The sequence below is a fragment of the Misgurnus anguillicaudatus genome, chromosome 22 (genome assembly GCF_027580225.2).
Source record: "Misgurnus anguillicaudatus chromosome 22, ASM2758022v2, whole genome shotgun sequence".
Classification (NCBI taxonomy): Eukaryota; Metazoa; Chordata; class Actinopteri; order Cypriniformes; family Cobitidae; genus Misgurnus; species Misgurnus anguillicaudatus.
In genome coordinates, this window is record NC_073358.2 from 29,305,916 (window position 1) to 29,328,808 (window position 22,893).

At 39.2% G+C, this 22,893-nt stretch overlaps 2 protein-coding genes across 2 annotated transcripts in view; one reads left to right on the forward strand and one right to left on the reverse strand.

Moving 5' to 3' along the window:
- ar (androgen receptor) overlaps positions 1 to 8,882 on the reverse strand; it is a 115,578-nt gene extending 106,696 nt beyond the window's left edge. Inside the window, exon 1 of the mRNA XM_073861138.1 lies at positions 8,585 to 8,882. Within this exon, the coding sequence (XP_073717239.1) occupies positions 8,585 to 8,751 (167 nt within the window). The 5' untranslated portion in view covers positions 8,752 to 8,882. The remainder of the gene's footprint in view (positions 1 to 8,584) is intronic.
- eda2r (ectodysplasin A2 receptor) lies at positions 8,374 to 21,632 on the forward strand. Its single transcript, XM_055199668.2, has 7 exons — positions 8,374 to 8,657; positions 9,386 to 9,476; positions 10,119 to 10,297; positions 10,512 to 10,600; positions 16,504 to 16,671; positions 19,620 to 19,724; positions 19,992 to 21,632. The coding sequence occupies exons 2-7, from the start codon at positions 9,393 to 9,395 to the stop codon at positions 20,276 to 20,278; spliced, it is 912 nt and encodes a 303-aa protein (XP_055055643.2). The 5' UTR covers positions 8,374 to 8,657; positions 9,386 to 9,392; the 3' UTR covers positions 20,279 to 21,632.
- Positions 21,633 to 22,893: the final 1,261 nt, after the last annotated feature.

Consider the following 22,893-nt stretch of genomic DNA (forward strand, 5'->3'; position numbering starts at 1 on the left):
CAGACATTCTCTGCATTTCCCCCGTGTGCCAGAGTATGATCACTGGTGTCTCTGGCTTTGATTCATGCATGTCTGGGGGAGCTGTCAGAGCTGGTGAGGTAAGTGACTGTTTATATGCTCGCTGCTCTGTGGTCAGTGGGAGTAATGAAATAAACCCCGCCCACACTTTCATGTCCTGCATTTGTTGTTGCTTGTTTGAGTATAACAGACTTTCTGAGTTAATCTGTTTCCTCACAGACCACTAATACACCTGTGAGTGTATACTTTTTGTTTGATATGCCTGTGTAAGTGTGTGTGTGTGTGTGCTTATTGCACTTCTTCACTTCAGTGTGCTGTTTTGAATCAAAAATCGTGAAAACAGAATTTCCACAATGCACTTACGTCACAGACGTAGTTAAGTTTATAGTACAGCTTTATGCTCATCAGTGAGTTTTCTTACTGTTGATCTCATCCTAATAAAATGTACAATGTGTTGACCACACATGCTTCTCTTTGTCAAGTCAAACTTTTCGGGTAATAAAACATTCAGTCAGACTGCGTTACATAAGGGCGGTTAAAGAACAAAAACACACATGCTAAACACTGGCATACACACAGTCAATTGATAGGTGATGTTTTTACAGACTCGGTCTTGTTTACATGTTCAATTAGATAGCCTGGTTTTGATATTTCAACAAAACATTTTGGCATGTTTTTCTACAAAATAAATATGAGAATGGTGGGCGCAGGAGCATTGTGAATTGAGGTCCCAAAGTAGCTCTATGCGTATGACGTTTTTTCAATATTTCTGTCTATGGTTCCTTTACCCTCTCCAAAAATAGTTCCATTCTCTGCTTTGCTGCACATTCTGTAAATTAGAAAAAGACTTGCTAGAAACTTTTTGCTGTGTTTTTGATATTAATAAAATTGACAAATTATTAAAAACTTTTTACAATTTATTATAAAGTGTAATTTTTTTACTTTTATTATTTACAAAATGTATAAACTTTTCTTTACAAAACTTAATTAAAATAAATTTCGAAGTGGCTTAAAAATATTTATGACTTCAGAAATTATTAAAACAAAAATACTAATTATAACCCAAAAAGTTTTTAAAATTTCACAAGCGTTTTGTGTTAAATATGAAAACATGATGTTCAGTTCATAAACCTTTTTAATATAAGTGTTTAAAGGTCACGTTCTTCCTGATTCCATTTTTCAAACTTTAGTTAGTGTGTAATGTTGCTGTTAGAGCATAAATAATACCTGCAAAATGATAAAGCTCAAAGTTTACTGCCAGGCGATATATTGTCTTTGAAGGGACACTTCACCTTTTTGAAAATATTCTCATTTTCCAGCTCCCCTAGAGTGAAACATTTGATTTTTAACATTTTGGAATCTACTTTTAGCATAGCTTAGCACAATCCATTAAATCTGACTAGACCATGAGCATCATGCTAAAAAATAAGAGTTTCAATATTTTTCCTATTTAAAACGTGACTCCTCTGTAGTTACATCGTGTACTAAGACAGACAGAAAATTAAAACTTGTGATTTTCTAGGCAGATATGAAAAAGCAAGGACTTTGAAAATTTTCAACTCGCATGTTTGCCACGACAAATCTTCAATTTGCATCATTCGCGCAAACTAGATGTGCAAATGAAGCAGTATCGTGTCTACCGCACCGCGCTAAATGCACTGATCTATATAAATGACTGGATTGCACATAGAACGCTTAACGTAACAGCGTGAGGTGAAGCCAGCGCAGAGTTCGAGCCGCCATCTTGGTATACCCAACCCGCAGACGGCGTCATTGACTTCCATTTAAAATCATGTTTTAAATTCACCCGCTTTACAGCGTATCAGTCACGCAAGATTATTTTTAGGATATGTGTACGTTAATTAACTGTTAATTCTGGTGTTATTTGCAATGTTTATGCTTTAATCGGGCAGGATAATGGATTTATAAAAAAAACCTTAAGGTGAGTGTGTCTGCTGCGTTCGGTTAATGACACAGGTATAAATAAAGTTTTATTGACATTCAGCTATACGGTCAGCGTTATTTCTGTAAATAAGTACAGAGTTTGGTTCCAAAACGCGATAAACGCCATTTTTGAAAAAAATGAGTTACTGCCAAAATCAGTATTATATCAGGTCACAGTTGTGACGTCATGCGCAATCCAGTCATTTATATAGATCAGTGGCGTCAACACGTCTTCACATTGACTTAACATTGAAATCACTCATGCTTGACACCTCTACCGCGGCTGGTGTGAATGCAGCTTAGGGGAACTTTTTTCGGCTGCTGCTCCACCCACATTAATACGTCAGTCGCCAGTTAAGTTCAAACAGCACTGCTAAGCTAAGCTGCTGTTAAATCACAACACACTTAACAAACTACACAATCAGAACTCGTTATGTATTTCTGACTTCATAGGACAAGGAAGACTTCAGCCTGTTTTTAGGACAGTGAAAACAGCGCTATAGAGATAAGTAAATTGTATGAAAAATACTGTTTTTTTCACACGTGAAACATGAACACATGTTATGTTGTGCACTGTAAACACAACCAAAGGTTCAAAAATACAGGAAGAACAGAACCATTAATACAAGTATTGACCTTTGGTGTTTTAAAAGGTAAAAGTAACTAAATATATCGAAAAACTATACTCAAGCTACAAAACTGAAACTAAACTTGTTTTACCCTAAAGAGTGAAAACAAATAAAACAAACTGAAAGTAAACGGTATCTGATTATATGTCTTGGGGGAATTTGTGTTCCAAATGCTACATGATGGCAACTTTTTCGTCAGCAAACAGGGATCAACTTGAAATTGTGAAGTGGTCATAAAGTACCACTGTAATCTCAGTAACTCAGTGTTTTAATCTCAGTTTTTTTAATCCCTCCCCTCAAATCTCCAACATATCTGAGGTTTAAATGTGAACATGGCCTGTTCCCGGGAAAGAGTACTGTATATGAACTCTGAGGTTGACAGTAAGTTTTATATGACCATATTGGGTTTTATTTGGCTGTGTGAGCTTTTATGTGACAGCATACAAGGTTTTATATGAGTGAATGAGCTTTTCTTGAAAATCAGTGATTTTGGCATTTATAAGATGTCACAGGATGTTACCATAAATTGTAGAATGGTTCAATTGTGTAACATTGACCCACACATTCAGGAAATCTCAAATAAACGATACTTTACTGTGTGCGCCAGAAATGGGAACTCTAAAATGACCAACAACTAAATAAAATTAAAAGTGACCTGATTTTTAAGTATTTTCTTACTCGAAATGTGACCTCTGCATCCAACCAATCCTAGTGAGTAGTGAACACTTGAAATGCAAGTTTTGAACACACACACACACACACACACACACACACACACACACACACACACACACACACACACACACACACACACAGAGAGAGAGAGCTATGGGCAGCTATCACTGCAGCAACCGGGGAGCAATTGGGGTTAAGGTGCCTTGTTCAAGGCCATCTGAGTCTGACCATGAGACTCAAACCAGCGACCTTTGGGTTACAAGCCAGACTATCTAACCCGTTTAATGTAATTACTGTAAGACTCTTCCAAACCCCCTGTCTTCTTTGTGTTTTACTTGGTTATTCCATCAGGATGTTTGTCTATGTCATTTAATATACCATTATGTTGAATGTATTTATAGTAAAACATTTTAGCACTATGTGTGTTCCCTGGGGATCAAACTTCCCCTCTGTGATACAAACAAAATGCTCTACCAATAGAGATTAATTTACAACTTATTTATTACTATTTACCGGAAATAACATAGAATATTGAGTCCAATCTGTGTATTGCAATCTTCTGTATTTTTATATTATAAACCACACACTCACGTACAATAAATAACATTCTTCTGAAACTACAAGACACACTGTAGCCATTCAGCCACTACGAACCTGCAGTGAAACAAACAACCAACACAACTGTGTATGGTCATTCAAGATAGTATTAGGGAGCTGCCACAAAGAATGTGTCAAACCCAGAGAAGGGAAGTCCCTGTTGTACAACCAAGGACACAAGGTAATCCACAGCTCACTTAGCAGAGTACAGACCCAGGGGACCAGGATCTCATTGAATGTCTTTGTCCCCGGTCACAAGGCAGAACAAGGTTATTTACAACCTCCACCCACCTCGCCTGTCAATCATAAGTCTGATTATTTCAAGTAGATGCTGATGGACAAGTGGTAATGCACCTGACCAAATAAAAAAGGAGAATGAAGATAAAACAGCTGTCAGGTCCTACAGCCATGCAAAAGGTGAAGCAGGACAATGCCAACTTGCAGTGACAAGCAAGTTGGTAAAAAGATAATTGGGCTGATATCCCCGCTTCCGACAATCCTAGCTATGCCCCGATTATCTTGATGGTTCTACATATTATCTTATCAGATTTTCCCTTGGTGTAAGGTTTGTTAAGACTGTCCGAACCTGATCGGAAGAACGTCGGAGCCGCCCGATCGCAAATCAGAAACCCCGATCAGAAATCCTAATGTGTGGGGGGAACCCCGGGGACAAACGCGTGCACGCTCTTGGGATTATCACGTGAAACGAAACAATATCCAATCAGAAAGCAAGATGATAGAAGACGGAAGCAGTCATGGCGCAGCACAAAGTAAAGTTGATGCAAAGTGAACTGTACAGACCATGTTCTCGCTCTCTCCACGACTTCACCTAAACCCTTTTCTTTATTTCCTTGAATTTTCTGTAAAAATCATTCCAAACACAATCATTGAAATTCCTTCTTGCAAAATGTCCGCCATGCTTATTTGGAAGTCTCGCGAGATTTCTGTGTTCACAGTAGGGATGCTCCGATCTATGCCGATCTCCACTAAAACACGTGGCCGATCACTATTCTGAATCGGACAGCCGATCTTATTACAGCTTAGCTATTTCATGTACTACGGCTTTTGATCAGTAAGTCCTTATCGATCTAAAATCACTGTTAGTTTGAGTCGTTTATAACATGCATTTGAAAAAGCAACACTCGTCAAACATAATTATTAAACATATTCTTTATTATCATGAAAATACCTGAAAAGGAAGCAATATAAATATATCCTTCAGCCAATTCCTGGAGCTGTGTGTCATAGCTGCGTGTGTATTGTTCTTCGTCTACAACGCATTTTGAGTTTCTGCACGAGAGCGCCCCCTGGCTTTTGGATGTAGCGGCATTTCACCGTAATTCATTGAGAAACATAGCAAGCATTATCGGCCGATCGATCGGAGCATCCTTCACAGTCGAGTCTCTGGTTGAAAATCTGTTTGTGTGTGGTGTGCCGTCTTTGACACATCATGGCACACCACACACTATAGGAGCAAAACGGTTAAGTGTAGGAGTTTTTATCCACATGTTTGTGGTCTATCACATTTTGAAAATCTTATAAGATGTAAAAAATCTTTTGGTGTGTACTAGGGATGGGACGGTATGAAAATTTCATATTATTATTATAGTGACCTAAGTTATCACAGTTATCAATATTATAATGGTTTTGTTAAAATGGGATGGAAATGTTCAAAAAGAACTGATACACACTGAAAACATTTGAACAAGTTTTATTTAAAAAAAATCACATTTTAATATTTCATGTCCCTGAAATTATTTCAGTGGTAAAAAAATAAATAAATCGGTCTAATAAGTTTACCATGAATACATTACATTAGCCCTTATAGGTGTTCTTGTGCAAAAAACTATGTTGCATGTGCGCGCCTGCGTCAAACTGATTCTGGCTGGACAGGAATTACCACAAGTTTTCACGGTTGTCATGATAATTAAATTTTAAACGATAATACTAACCGTCAAGACATTTTATCGTGGTTAATCGTGAAACCGGTAATCGTCCCATCCCTAGTGTGTACCCAGCCTTAGTCAAAATTCAAAGAGCCACCCAGACCAACAACTTCATCAATGCCCTATCCAGGTCATTTTCTTTCACTTACCCCTAAGTAGTCAATCCTCAGACCTTACAGCTACACAAGGCTTAGATTACCTGTTAATCCTTAGAAAGCCAAACACAGCTCTGATAAATAGGGTGCCCTGTGTTAACCAAGGATCTGATGGACACAAACATTTCCTCCTTATCTCAGAGGAGAGCACTACCTGCACCTCAATCAGTTTCTGACATTGTCCCATTTTGCCTGGCGATGTTATAAATTGGATTTTGCGGTAGAAATTAACACTCGCATCTATCATTTCGCTTATTAAGTTAAAAACATTAAGCACGCTTTCTTTACAGTCCTCTTTTGTTTGTCTTTGTTTCGCTCATTATATTTATGCTGCTGGTGTAAAGCAATACCCTTGAGGGAAACTCCACTTCTGAAAGTAACGCTGATGTTTTTAGGGGCTCTTGTGCCACTTTTCATACTGTAGTTTTTCCTCTGTCAACACCAGGTGCAAAGAGATGTCCCTGCGGCCAAATCAACTACTGTCATTAGGGATAAACTTTTTTTTTTTTAATACAAGCCATTTGTACTATAATATGCACCTGTAACATCACCAATGTTCAGAACTATCACAAGGGTTCAGTTACCACGAAGACTACAGCAGGATGTGTTTAGGTTCTCTCCCTCTCTCCAGGTGGTTGATATCTGAACTTTTTCTGAGCCTGGCTCAGCTCTATGGCCTTCATACTTAAAACTCCCACCAACGCACACACACAAACCCACAATTTATGCACATGCATAAATTCAGGCAGGCACACATGCCTTCATTTAGCCATGGTCCTAAAAAACAAGCTGTGTTCAAAGTTTAAAGAGAAAACAAGCTTCTTTGCATTATCTTTTCTTGGTCTACAGCTTATCAGTCTCTCTGTCTGGGTTACCTTCATAGAACATCTGTCCTGGACCTAAATATATGGTAAGACGTCAAAACACATACACATGCAGAGTTTTGGAGGTCAGGGCAAATCTACACTTCTGATAAGAACGCGTGTGAAGTGGAAGAGGAAAAGAACGGACAAAGATAAAATTCAGGGATTGGGTGATGATCACACAAACGGCCATGCAAGCCTCCAGTAGTACTCATACTAGGCCCGGCGGGACATGCCTAATGAATAAGCTATACCATAAAGAACATTAGGGCATGGTTCATTATAACCATACTGGTTTGTCGTTAACCGGTGTATCTTTTCTATTAATATAACAAAATTAAAGGATAAATGAAGGATCCATGTAGAACATTGTCTCTGACCTGGTTCAGTTCAGACACAATAACCCTGACAATATATAAAAGTGCCCTGTCTGTCATGCACTCTCTCCCACTTTTCCTATCTGTTTTTCTTCCTTTGCCAAAACCACGACTGCTATGCAAGGCTACAACGCCCTCCTACACACACACACACACACACACACACACACACACACACACACACACACACACACACACACACACACACACACACACACACACACACACACACACACACACATAATAGTCTCTATGGTGCATTCACCTTGCAAATTGCTCTCAGGAAATGCAGTTATCCTTTCATTATTCACAAACACACACATATACAAAAACTTTTCACTTAGCTTAACAATTTCCCAGTTGTCTATTTGTGTGTGATGATTGCGGAGACAAATGAAACCTTGTCTCGCTCCTTAATCGGGTTAAGTAAGGTACAAAACACGGGGTGCCACTTTGTCAACTCATCATACTGTAGAACAGGGACCTGGCTGGAGCTTTCGCCTTACAATGTCATGTAATATAATGCAACGCTGTCTAATTTGAAGCACAATGAAGTGCAATGTAATATAATGTGATGAACTGCGAATACATATTATGTGGTTTTTAAAATGAAACGAGCTGTAATGCAATTTAAATCCTATAATGTTATGTAAGGTCATTTGATTCCATTTCAAAGGTCAATACCGAAACTCATTATCGCCATCTTGCGTCCATAGGAAGGTTTGCTTTAACTCATACAGTAGTTAAGTACAGTATTTGGACATCCTCAACTGTAGGATTTATTAACATATGCTAGGTTAGTTCAATATTTTACCCATGGGATGAACCCAGCATTTTTAGTGAACACTTTAATTGTATACGCCCATGCACCATGGTTTAACTATATAGTAACAATATCAGTTTTTTTTGTAGTAATACCGTTCTCATTTACTAACTATAGTTAAATCCGGCTGATAAATGTAGCTAAACCATGTAATTTAAGTCGTATATATAAATAGATAAAAAATAAAAAACGGTTACTTTTGCTAGCCTAGCCTAACGTTATATTTTCCTCAGTGTATCACCTCAACACCTAAGGTGATTTTAATAGGACAAGGACACATATTGTACGTCTTAATAAATAAAGAAAAATCATTAAAGTAAAAACTGAGAGAAAACTCATATTTAAAAGGGCAAAGAAACAATTAAACAGACTTTCAAACGCGTTTGTTTGTAAACACAGTCAAGAGGTCAGGCGCGTTAGCATCTTGTCAGTTCGCGACATGTCAGGGCATGTCTGCGTGTCCCTCAGCGCTGCGCACCCGCCGCACCGGGCAAACGTGCCAGCTGCATGAGAACCGTCAACACATTTAAACAGAAGCTGAGTTGGACCGAACTTACCCAAACAAACGGAGCCGCTTACTGTAATGGGACAGAGAATGAATTAATTGCTGAGAGTTGGCCCCGCTGCAGTGTAAGTGTTGTTGTTGATGATGCTGCTGTCCCTGATTCATGACTTTACAGATGCAACACGGTTCATATGATGTAGGACGATACGGGCACCGCATGCTTCTTAACAGCGCGCCCTACTTCGCTCAAATTAAGCACCCCACTTGGATTTTATACCGGGGGAAGATTATTCCCAACAGGACGTTTAACGGTGGTATTTTTGTATTAGATTGAACCTAAATGTTCCGCATGCGCCGAAACGTTACCTCTCTTGCTCTCTCTCGCCTGATCTGTTTCTCTGTGTTCTTTGAGTTTCAGAATGAATTGAAATCAACATTAATCTTTTATCATTGGAATCAACGTTAAAACTGTTAAAACCTTTTATTTATTTTTATTGTAGGCTGGGGAAATATATACAAAATATTTCAAGCGGGATATGTACTAAAAATAATTCCACATAAAATAATAGACAAATCGAATAAATGACGTCGATTAAATGCTTATTTAGTTTATCAAAATGCACATTTAACACATATAAAAATAAATAAAAATCAGGTTCCTATAAAACAGTGTGCTTAGGGTTTATTTAGCCTGTCTTTAGCTGAATTAATGCTTTTATCTTTTAAAAAAACCGGGAAACTATTTGAAATGCATCTAAGAAATGGCTTTATGAGCTATTTATTGAATTTAGGCCTCATGGTTGAACTGGATAAATTACTGTGTAACATCACACATCTTTCTTTTTTCTTTCAGATATGCAATGGATTGCTCAGCAGATGAGTATTATCACGCCGGACAGTGTCACAAATGCCTACAATGTCCACCTGGTCAAGAGCTGAAAGAGGTGAGATGGAGAGAGTTTTGTAAAATTTGTGAAGCAACTTTACAGCTTTTAGATTTTTGAAAACTACAGACAAAACCTTCAACCATGTTGATTATTTATACAATGTTTAATCATTTCAATATAAAGTTAAGATTACTACTCATTAACTTTAGCTTTGATGATCAGGCATTTTGCTGTTAAACGTGTAAAAAAAAGGTGTTCAGTGTTATTTAGAGTTGACACTTTTAAAATAAGCATTTTTGTCAGTTTAAAGTTGAACAGTTTCCATAAGTTCTGTTTTAAGTTTGCATGCTTTCAGTGAATTAAAGTTTCCATGCACCAAAGCCATGAGCTGCAGCCAGAATGCATGTGCATGCCCAGTAAAGTAGTTTTTGCATTATTTCTAGAGATGCCCTCACTGAGAGAAGTTAATGCATGGCATCGTAGCATACTGTATAAAATAAAGCTGACAAAAGAGGAACCAATTAATGGGATTTGTAAACATGATGCAATGTCACATCCCTGCCACCAGAGGCATAAACTTGACCTTAAATGACTTTAAGGCAGGTTTGAAAACCTGTGTGCTCACTGCTCAGACAGCGTTTGACACAACCAGTGAACTTATCATGTAACTGAATATGTTTTTGTGTGTTTGGCTATTAGGAGTGTGGTTATGGTGTAGGTGTGTCAGCAGTGTGTGGTGTATGTGACGCCCGCTGGTTCAAGGAGGACTGGGGTTCTCATCCTTGCGCCTTGTGCCAGAACTGCCGAAGGCTCAACAGATACCAAATAAAACGCTGCACACATACAGACAATGCTATGTGTGGAAACTGCCTACCTGGGTGAGACACACACACACACACACACACAAACCAACCAACCAACCTTTCTAAAACTTGAAATGCAATGCTTATGTCATTCATTAATTGTGATCAACCCACACCCAAAGATAGCGTGCACCTCCCTAATGCACACACCTACATTATACGTACAGTACACACTCATATGTGTTTTGAATTTCAAACCAAATACTATGGATTTTTTTTTTCAATACAGCTTCTACAGCAAAACACGATTGGATGGATTAGAAGATTTGGAATGCCTTCCATGTGGCCCCACACCCCTCAACAATATACAATGTAGCAGTGAGTAGCACAAGAAATACTAAGAGTTACTTGTAACAGATACGCATTGACCTTTAAATGAAATATTCACCAAAATACACCATGCCATCCCAGATGTATATAAATTCCTTTTGTTCATTTGAACACAAGCAAATCATTTTTTTAAATGCTGTCATGTTATCTTCTTATATGGGGGTCAACAAAAATGTCAGCACATACATCCATTATTTCCTGTGGGTTAAGAGCTCAGATGCAAAAGCCGGTAAACACTACCACTGTCAAAAATGAGATAATGATATTGATCAAAAGCACTCGGCCCTTTTATTATATTTTTTTATCAAAACTAGTCTTGTGACTAATTGCCATAACCCACTTAAGTCATTGAGATTAAGCCCAGGATACATTGCACGATTTTTGGCTTTTCCAGATGAAAGATTGCCATCATCGCTATTTTTTGCTATCGTGGCTTCATCGGTGGTCATGTCGTACAGTGGGAGAGGTTAAAAGACGTCAGTTTTCCGGTCTTGCGCCCAAAGATAGCCTACAGTAGTTTTTGACAGTTTCAAAAATTCAGCATGATCAACGCACAGTGTGTTTTCTGCTACGACCTGCGTACTGGTATTTGTTTACCACTTGCGCATGCTGGTGACTTTGCGCTAACGTGTAAGGTAGCCGCCAAAGCCTCCGTGTCATCATCGTACGGTCTACATCAGTGGTCTCCAACGTGGTGCCCCCCAAAGCACATTCTATTAAAAGTCTTAATTGTAATATTTATTTATTACATATTTTTATATTAGCTTGGTTTACATTTTAAACAAGTAAAGTCAAATAAAATCAACAAGTAAAACAAAAAAGTTTTGAGTAGACTATATCAAAAATTAGCCCTGTTGCACAGTGTGATCTTATAGTAGTGCAAAAATCCTGCAGTGTATTCCAGGCTTTAGGTATATGTGTTTATTGGAGTTTCACCAAGTTAACCCCCCATATAAGAAGATAACACAAGGGCAATTTCACGAGTTTGCATTAACATGTAATCAATAGTTTAATGAGATAATGCATATTTGGCGTGCTGCAAGTGTCGGAATATAAGCCAGAACCCACAGTACTCCCCTCTTTTTAATTGGGATAGATGTACAAGCAGAGAGTGAAGCGATGGGGTGGATGAGGGATGCTGCAAAAAACAGTCACCGGATGGAGGTGGGGGACAGCTATATATAGAGACCCCTTCGTGCTGATTGGTTGGATTACATGACCATGCTCCTCCCGAACTTAGTTAAGTTTGTTTGTGTGTTTAGGAAGTCATGAGGATGAGTAAATTATGACAGAATTTTCATATTTTGGTGAAATGTTCCTTTTAATCACACTCTCAGAGGTCAAGCCCTCACTTTGAACCCACACACGTATGGTCCATGTAGTATGTTTTCATCGAACCTGTCTGTCTCCCTGTTTTTCTTTCACGTTCTCAACCTCTCAATCCTGATTGTGCTCTCTGCACTTCTGCACGCTCCCATTCTCGTCACCTCTCTCCTGCTCTTAACTCTGCTTCAGTATTAATACTCCCTCTTTTCTCTCACTGTTTTATCTCGCTTCTCTTTATTCCCTCAATGTGATTACGGGGTGAAGTAAGAGGGGAGATACTTATCCAGCTTGGATCAGTCAATGCCCTCTGAAAGTGCTCAGCATGGACTGAGGGTCTGATCCTCACTGAACCCACTCTGTCATGCATTGACAGAGGTCTTTTAGCATTCTGCTGATCAGACACACTGCCAGCAACAGGAAGAGGGATATGTTCAGAAAGAGGGAGAGAGAAAGGCGCTAGAATAAGGGAGTTGCCGTTCTTCAGTTTGAATCAGTGAGTTATGGTTCTGGGCTTGTTAGTTGTTGATGTGTGCAGGATTTAGATTGTAGTGTCTTAAAGGTGGCAGTAACAAATTTTTATCCAGACTGAGCTGCTGAATTTTCATAGCCCGCCCCCAAGAGTTACACACAGAGACACTTGAGCCTGATTTATACCTCTGCATCGAGTGTACGCCGTATCCTCACCCAAAAATGTAACACAGCATCAAGTCTAATGCTGCAATTGGTCTTATATTGTGCAAATCCCCCTTTTGCCACCAAAACAGCCCTGACCCGTCGAGGCATGGACTCCACTAGATCTTTCTATCAGAACCAGCATTCACATTTTCAGCATTTTACTGTAGCTACAGTAGTTCGTCTGTTGGATCGGAGCCTTGGCTCCCCACGTGCATCAATGAGCATTGGTCGCCCATGACCATTTCGCCGGTTCACCACTTTTCCTTCCTTGGACCACTTTTGATAGGTACTGTACTGACCACTGCAGACTGGGAACACCCCACAAGATCTGCATTTTTGGAGATGCTCTGACCCAGTCGTCTAGCCATCACAATTTGGCCCTTGTCAAAGTCACTCAGATCCCTACACTTGCCCATTTATCCTGATTCTAACACATCAACTTTGAGGATAAACAAGTTGGGTGGCAAAGGCTCATTGATGCACGTGCGTGGGCTGTGAAGGCTGGCACATGTGGTCCAATCCAACAGATGAGCTACTGTAGCTGAAATTGCCAAAAGTGAATGCTGGTTCTGATAGAAAGGTCTAGTGGAGTCCACGCCTCAACAGGTCAGGGCTGTGTAATGCTGTGTTCACACCAGCCGAGGCATCAAGCGCAAGTGATTTCAATGTTAAGTCAATGTGAAGACGCGTGTCTGGAGGTCTCGCGGTGCGAATTAGGCATTTAGGGCGACGCGGTAGACGCGATTCCGCCTCATTTGCGCATCTAGTTCGCGCGGATGGCGCAAATTGAGCGTTGCCGCGGGAAACGCACAAGTTAAAAATTTTAAACTTTGGCGGAAAAACCAATCAGGAGCTTGCTCTAGTAGTGACGTGATTACAGGAAGCAAGCGGAGTCTCAGAAGCCCCTCACATGACGCAAATTAATGTCTCGATGACTAGAATTTCACGCGCGGCTTTCATGCGCGAATGAAGCAAGTAAGCTCAAAATGTTTAAGCGGCAAACTAGACGTGTTAAACGCGAATTATGACGCCTCAAACGCGGCTGGTGTGAACCCACATTAATGCTACGTACACACCAAATGCTGGGCATCGCGTTACTCGTTCTAGATTACTCACAGGATTTAACTTTGAGTCATGCAAATTTTTCGCTTGAGTTGAATATTTTCAACTTGGGCGAATACGCGTTTGTGACGAATAGCGCATGTTCTCGCGGCAAACGCAGCGCCCATATCGCGTCATTCACATTGCCCCACGCGAGGACGCGTCTGATCGCATCTTTGCATTGACTTTGTGTGTAATCTACTCGCGCAAATCGTTGAAATCGCGTCTGGTGTGAACCCACAGTTACACCGGTAACATGCCCGTCAACAATGCCTACTAGCAGTCTGCATGTCGACTCGGACAATAACGCCGAAGTATAATTGAAAACTGACGTGCTGCCTTTGGCGTGGAGCTGTGGTTGGCAAGTAAGTTTGGCATCGGGGCCAAAAACATTTTGCCACTAGATGGCAGGCCACAGCGTGAATGAATAAAAATAACTAAAAAAGGACTTTATTTCCTCTTTCCATATTGTGAATAATAAATGTGTATCATTTAAATTTGTTTATTACACAATGGAGCCTAACGTAACAATTATTTGACGTAGCCTACTTTTACACTTATTCCTTGGCATCCTCACATACTAAACTGCATTTTTATTGTTTGTATACTCGAGGTACGCTCTTACATTGTGTGAAAAAAATGTGTTAAATATTATGGCCCGTGTTATAAGCAAATGTTTCAATGGGTCACTGTTAGATTTTTCACACCACACATTTCGTGGTGGCTATTTTAGAGGTGTGTCTAGTGATCCACAGACTTTTTTGAATGTCGTTCAAAACCTTTTCAAATGAAAAGCTCTCAACTCATCTTAAAATAAAACATTGCTGCAAAAATGTTCTTGTACCTTTCTTTTAAAGGCAAAATCAATAAAGACGAAATTATTAGGTGTGTTCGACTAAACGCGGCACCGCAAGAACCGACTTGTGAAGGGCAGGCTTATTTCAAATCGCTCTCGCGGTACTCTGATGTCATCCGCCTGTCTGTTCTTGCAGCGCCGCGTTAAGTCGAACGCAGCTTTGTGAGTAACTGTTGTCATAACAGATCTATTTCAAAACCACCCGATATAGAACTTATCTGGCTGCAGGCTTTTGCCAGATATTATTGTTGGCGCTTAGTTTTGGTCCACAGGCTGTCTATTACCAACCACTGGTGTGGAGGGTATGGCACAGATGCAGAAGTATGAATCAGACTTTAAAGAGAAACAGCAAGAGAGCAGCGCACATCAGCTTAACTCTTTCCCCGCCAGCGTTTTAAAAAAAAGTTGCCAACCAGCGCCAGCATTTTATATGATTTTCACAAAAGTTTAATACCTTCCAGAAAATCTTCTTTAAATATATAAAACATAATATATATTAAATGAAAGAACAGACCCTTTGCTTTCAAACAAACAAACAAAAAAACCTTTTCATTCTGTCTTCATTTGTGTTGTTTTTATCAGCTCTCAAATATTGGTAGGATTTCTTAAAAAAATACCAAAATTTGAGCAAAAAGCTAAGATAATTGCATTTTTTGTTAAAGATACACTCCACTTTATTTGAAAATATGAGTTAAAATTTTATTCTTACCGTTTTTGAATCCATTCAGCCGATCTCCAGGTCTGGCGCTACCACTTTTAGCATAGCTTAGCACAATCCATTAAATCTGATTAGACCATTAGCATCGGGGGTAAAAAAAATAACCAAAAGTTTTTATATTTTTTCCTATTTAAAACTTGACTCCTCTGTAGTGACATTGTGTACTAAGACCGACGGAAAATTAAAAGTTGCGATTTTCTAGGCAGATATGTTTAGAAACTATACTCTCATTCTGGCGTAATAATTAAGGACTTTGCTGCCGTACCATGGCTGCAGGAGACGCAAGGATATTCTGTATAGCCATATCTACCTAGAAAATCACAACTTTTAATTTTCAGTCGGTCTTAGTACACGATGTAACTACAGAAGAGTCAAGTTTTAAATAGGAAAAATATCAAAACTCTTTGGTTATTTTGTAGCGCAATGCTAATGGTCTAATCAGATTCTATGGATTGTGCTAAGCTATGCTAAAAATGATAGCCCCAGACCCGGAGATCAGCTGAATGGATTCCAAAGCGGTAAGAATCAACTGTTTAACTCTAGGGAGCTGGAAAATAAGCATATTTTCAAAAAAGTGGAGTGTCCCTTTAAGGACTTTTGATAGAGATCAGATTCAGAGCAATGTTAAAAACATACACAGAGTTTTTACCGTTTGGCTTTAGTGGTTGCTTCCAGGTTTTATAAGTTGTGTAAGACAGATACAGATTGCTGTAAAAACTCGTCATTGGCAGGGAAGCGTTTTCTCACACATACTGATAATGTGTATAGTTTGTACGCACTGCTTTGGATAAAAGCATCTGCCAAATGCTTAAATGTAAAACCCAAACAGTCAACTTAGTGAACTTTACCCTGCACTTGTATAGGTGTTATTTCCTGTATATCAGACCTACACCCTTTTGCCTGCTAACTCATTCCTCTACCAGCTGAGCTACAGGAACACCTGTATCCCCTGTATGTGCTGCCCGCAGGGAAGATTTAATATTATTAACATCAGAAGGCCTGTCAGAGCTTTTTGACTGGCTTAACAAAGAATCTGACCATGGCCCACATTTTTGTTTGCTGTTTTTACAGAGTCTAATGCAGTCTTAGAGACAAAACAGATTTTTAACAAACACCTATTTTAGTATTCTCGGTCAGATAATCGAGAGGTTTTCTTCCTGTAGAGTTTGGCCCTGGTAGTATGTGTGGGTTCTAATAGATTCTGCTTTTTTTCAGGAGGGGAAGTGATTGGTGTGGCAAAAGGCCAGACCTCAGAAGCTCTTGTCCAAAATGCTTCTGCCATGGTGACTGCTTGTGCAGCAACTGCCGTCTTAACAACCTTCCTGTTTGCCATCGCGTGTGTCACATACCAGACACGTGCTTCACTCAGAAAGACATGTACACGTATGAATATACATACTCACTTACAAATATACAAAAACAAATTATTTGTTGCACTTAATTTTTTAAAGGGACACTCCACCTTTTTTTTTTAAAAAAATGCTTATTTACCAGCTCCCCTAGAGTTAAAAATGTGATTTTTATCATTTTGGAATCCATTCAGCTGACCTCCGGGTCTGGCGCTAACACTTTTAGCATAGCTTAACATAATCCATTGAATCTGATTAGACCGTTAGCATCACGTTCAAAAATTTTTCCTATTTAAAACTCCACTCTTCTGTAGTTACATCGTGTACTATGACCGACTGAAAATTAAAAGTTGTAATTTTTTTAGGCCGATATAGCTAGGAACTATACTCTTATTCTGGCGTTATAATCAAGGACTTTGCTCTTTTAACATGGCTGCATCAGGCGCAATTATATTACGCAACACCCGAAAGTAGTCCCCATTGGTAATTTTCAATAGCAGGGGACTATTTTCGGGCAATGCGTAATATCATTGCGTCGGTCTTAGTAAACAATGTAACTACAGAAGAGTCAAGTTTTAAATAGGAAAAATATTGAAACTCTTTGGATATTTTTGAGCGCGATGCTAAATGGTCTAATCAGATTCAATGGATTATGCTAAGCTATGCTAAAAGTGGTACCGCCAGACCTGTAGATCAGCTGAATGGGTTCCAAAATGGTACAAATTAAATGTTTAACTCTAGGGGAGCTGGAAAATTAGCATTTTTTTTAAGTGGAGTGTCCCTTTAAGTTTAAACAACTTGAATGAACAAGTCACTTTAACTTTTTTCTAGTGTGTTGGTATAAATAAACAAAAAAAATGTTGAAGGGGCTTAAAGGAAAAGTATGTAAGAAATTTATATAAATTAATCATAAAATCGCCCTGATATGTCACTAGACATTAAGAAATCATTTTCATTTTTAAATACTTATGGCGCTTTTCCATTGCATAGTACCCCACGGTTTAGTTCAGTTTGGGTCGGGTCAGCTCACCTCACCTTGGCGTGGTTAGCTTTTCCATTGAGTTTAGTATCACTTCGCAGTGGGAGGGATTATAGGCGTGTCGTTACATTTGCGCTGCCTACAGCTGTGACATCATACAAGTGAGAGGAAAGCGTCGTTATATATTTCCGCACGTTTATTTATTTCTCAGTCCGCTACAAAATGAAAACTGGCCACCACAAATAGATGTTTGCACATCACGTTTATAACTACCTCTGTATCACACGACAGTGTCTGTTCAAACACCCGAGGCGTCAGCCGACGGCGCTCCGCTGAGCCTCACTGACGTTATTTAACTATTGGCGCTTTTCCATTGCATAGTACCCCCGGTTTAGTTTAGTTTGGGTCGGGTCAGCTCACCTCACTTTGGCGTGGTTAGCTTTTCCATTGAGTTTAGTATCACTTCGCAGTGGGTGGAATTATAGGTGTGTCGTTATATTTGCGCTGCATACGGCTGTGACATCATACAAGAGAGAGCGTCCTTGTACATTCCCATACATTTATTTATTTATCAGTCCGCCACAAAATTAAAATTGGCCACCACAAATAGATGTTTATTTTGCACATCGCGTTTATAACTACCTCTGTCTCACATAACAGTTTCTGTTCAAACACCCGTGGCGTCAGTCGACGGCTACGCTGAGCCTCAATGAAGTTGCATTAAAGCATAAATAATACTGACGTGCACGTCGCGAATGTGCCGCCACAAAATTAAAATTGGCCACCACAAATAGAAGTTTACTTTGCACATCGCGTTTATAACTACCTCTGTCTCACATAACAGTTTCTGTTCAAACACCCGTGGCGTCTGTCGACGGCGCTCCGCTGAGCCTCAATGAAGTTGCATTAAAGCATAAATAATACTGACGTCAGACGTGCACGTCGCAAATGTGCCGCCACAAACTGCAAGTCTGGAAAAAACTTTTATGTGTTCCTGATTCACAACCTGTGGATGTTTTTAATCGCTAAAAGGGTGTTTGGAAACTTAAAACAGAGCACAGATGACAACATGTTTGCTCGAGACAGCGCAAGCTAGCAGCAAGCCTTAAGCTAAAGCTAATATTTTACATAATAGGATGACGGCGCCGATGACGATTCTCTCAGACCAATCAGTGAACTACAGTGTTTACGCGTCACGTTTGGTATCAGCTCGGGCCGCTTGGAACCCCAACCGAGGTGGTACGAAAAAAAGTATCGGGTACTACGAAGTTATCCCAATGGAAAAGCTCCCAAAAGTAAGCTGACCCGACCCAAACTAAACCAAACCGTGGGGTACTATGCAATGGAAAAGCGCCATATTTAACCATATAATGCTGACGTGTTCATCAGCGCAAGCTAGCACTAAAGGTAAAGCTAACAGAATGACGCTGTTAGTGACGTTTCTTTCAGACCAATCAGTGATCTATAGTGTTTTCGCGTCACGTTTGGTATCAGCTCGGGTCGCTTGGAACCCCAACCGAGGTGGTACGAAAAAAGTATCGGGTACCACGTACTGCACCTAATGGAAAAGCTCCCAAAAGTAAGCTGACCCGACCCAAACCAAACCAAACCAAACCGTGGGGCACCATGCAATGGAAAAGCGCCATTATATAACTGACAACAGTGGTCTGGCCATTTAAAAAATGGAGTTGCAGCCCTCAACTGATGTTTATGTTGTCATGTTGTCCAGTTTTAGCCTCAAGTTTTGTGATTGCAGTACCAGTTTTGACCACAATCCTACATACTGTTCCTTTAAGTTCATCACAACTTTATTTTTATAATTCATAGCAACATTTAACTAGTTAAAAAAATTGAAATGACTTATTAATGATTATTAAAGATGTTTAAACTTACAATATATTAAGTTAAACAAGCACGGCATTCACTGAAAAATATAATACCTACATAACAAATCCATAACAAGGTTATTCATAGTATTTCTTTCTTCATTCAACTCCTCACAGGCTGTTTATCACCAGTCAGTACCCATCAGCACAAAGGTGACGCATCCTCAATTCCCATGACTGCAGTATGCACAGTGATGCAGGAGGCAGATGTGAACAGATCAGGTGAGCGTGTGTTAATGTGACAAGTTGTGAACTCGCAATGTGCAAAATTAAAGTAGTATAAAATTGCCTGTTCTCATTACACACCACATGACCAAACGTCACTTCCAGAAAGAGATCCAAGCATCTATTTCAGATAAATCTCTAAATAAGTGCCTGCTAACCTGCAAAGTTAGCACATTGTTGTTAAAATAAAGTAAATATAATTTAAAAACGCAGCAAATACCCATGCATGCTTTTTCTTACAGTAGTGATTTGTGTCATCCTAAGGTTCTCGTCTGCCATTGGGGGACCCTCGCACACTTGATGACGTCTCTTTTGATTTTTGCCTTTACGGATGTGAGGCTGGAATCATCTCACAAGCGCAGGAATCACCTGATTTTTCTTCTTCAGACTCTGACCTTTCCAACCAGCGTGTCATTCTCACCCTGGTTGGAGGAAAGTCTACACCAGGACCCTGCTGTGCTGTAGAGCAGCGAACAGGCTGGGGGCTGCATGCTCCAGTAGAGTGCACCGAACTGGACTTTCAACAACTCTCCAACACCCCGGAGTTCTAGGCATTCTGGCCTTTAAGCATCGTACCCACAAATAGCCCACTATGCCTTGGCTCGGACTTCACTCTGCCATCAACTCTGATGCCCTGGGACCAAAAACAGGAGAGAGAGAGAGAGAGAGTGGGAGCGTGGAAAAGGAGATTGTTAAAGGGATCACAACTGCATTTGTTATATCGTGGTAATGAGACACTCACGGATACAACATACAGTAAACAATCAATGCAAACTTTTTATGCATCGTATTGGTATGGGGAATTCTGGTAAGTGTAAAAATGCATGTTTTCCCGCACATTTTTTTGTAACGACCTCTGACTAGAAGTGTGTTTTTTGTCACTCTCAAAGAAACTGTCAGTGGGAAGTAGGGCTGCAAAAACTTGCTAAATTATGCAATTACACAAACATGCTTTAAAGTTTGTAAAATCTGTTTGAATACATAAAGTTAAAACAAGTTGAAATAACTTATAAAAACAAGTTTAAGTTAAAGTAACATAAAAATGTATTTTGATTTGACATAATTTTTACAGTGTTTGAGAAAAATATATTTGAAAGCTGAAAATTTATATTATAGGAAAAGAAAGCATCACTGTCTTAGCAGCCTCTCTGCTGTTTGGATCGACTTAAAACTTTGACCATACATACCTTTTTGAAGTTTTAAAATCATTCAGTCATCGCAAATCATTGCCGTATGTGTATTTCGGTATATTCCTGTACGGTTTTGTTATATCTTGCAGCCCTACTGGAAAGGCATGTTGACGTGAGAAGGCGGCAAACTACAAATGGTTTTTATTTAGCCTTGGTTTGGCTCAGTTATAAGAAGTTACACATAAATTTGTGGATTAAACTGTCCGATAATTCAGTCATTTCAGTGTATGAATCGAACAGTGTGGTTTACGTCATTGACTGCTTGAATGCCTTTGATGTTTCAGGAGTTAATACAGAACCACTCCTGTTTTGCTTTTTAAAATATTTGGAAATTAATTTTATCTTTATACAAGCAGATCTACTGCCCATCTATGATCCAGATCATATTCTGCATTGTTTGATAGGTTTACAGTAAATATAATCCCTATGTATGTACAGTTGACCAAAGCAGACTTAAGGAGTTAGAAAAGCTTTCATCCACTGCAGAGACTGGACTTGATTTTGCTCATCACTGGATTTATGGCCAACAGTACTTTTTCCTTGGCAGTTCATGATTTAGTTTTTACTTTGTTAAAGCTTGTCATGGACTGATGGCGATTATGCTGTCAAAGCCAAACCAGAGGTTTTGTAACTATGCCACAGTTTTATGCCTTGGCATTTCGGTACTACTAAAGATTCACAAAACAGGAATCAATGAATAAATCATTGTACATTAGATGGAAGGAATGGCTGGATTGGTTGCCACTGGACCAAAATTATGCCAGGGTTTGGAATTTTGGCATAGAATAACGATACCCATCACAGGTTGTTGTGTGACCCTGCATTCCACTGTGAATGATGATCTGCAGCCTCAAGGCTTCAAGTTTTATAAGGATTACCAAAATTAGCTAGCAACAAAATGTATCAAGTCACAACATTCAATATCACGGTTTGCTTTGAAGCTTGACCTCATTTTGCACTTACATTCCATGCTAATTTCTTTATCGTTTTTTTTAAATCCTCAAAAACTGAATTTGTTTAACTTTATGACAGTATGCATGATATACAAACTAATATCAATAATATATCCCACCTCTATCTTAAGCTTTTCATTTCATGGTGGTGCAAAAAGTGTAAATTACATTGGCAATGCTACACTGTGCTGGTGCACAGATTCAGTGTCGCATTGCCAAAATAATGTTTTCTGTTTTTTTCTGTATTTATACACACAAAATGTTGTAATTGGGTCTATTTCAACAGCGTTCACGTTTGAGAGTATTATTCAGTTGATATAAAATGCCACTAATTCACCAGATATGCAAAGTACCAGCAACATAAATATCACAAAAGCTACTGTTTTCGAAAATCACCAAAACATTGTAATTTCATCTCATAACAACCAGTCAAATAGCAGCATGTGTTAACGTGTCTTAAAACACATAGATTACAATTCCATGAAGAAGATTGCGATTAAAAGCCTGAGGTTTTATTGTAGATATCAGTAGGAATTAAGACATCAAATATTGCCGCATGAGTTGACGCCAGCACACCTTTAGCCAGCAGGTGTGTCTGTAAATACACGCAGATGTGTCTTAAGTGATTCTGTGGACAGATGCAGGTGGGATAACAAAGATACAATACAGTATTTATCCACAGAGAAATGGAAAGCAAAATATTTTACCCTGCTCTGTCCCTGATGGGTTGTTATAGAACAAGGGTCATTCAAGTGACATCATTAGTAGGTGTTTGGTTTATTACAATATGAGTTCACACCGCTGAAGGGCTTTCCAAAAATACTGTTTAAAAAAGACACACACATACGACACTTCACAAGTCAGTTCATTAAACAAACTCATTATTCACTTCATAGGCTTTGTGCTTAAAAATAAAACTGTTAACATGAATTATATAAAATAAAGCAACAAGTAATGACTCGGAAACGAACTATTTTTCTTGCTTAATCATTCCCTCTCTTTTCTCATTGTACTTTGGTGGTG

Coding starts and splice junctions, on each gene's coding strand:
- eda2r (XM_055199668.2), top strand. CDS start 9,393: ATGGATTGCTCAGCAGATGAGTATTATCACGCCGGACAGTGTCACAAA. Junction 10,298..10,511: donor TGTGGAAACTGCCTACCTGG/GTGAGACACACA, acceptor TTTTCAATACAG/CTTCTACAGCAAAACACGAT. Junction 10,601..16,503: donor CAACAATATACAATGTAGCA/GTGAGTAGCACA, acceptor GCTTTTTTTCAG/GAGGGGAAGTGATTGGTGTG.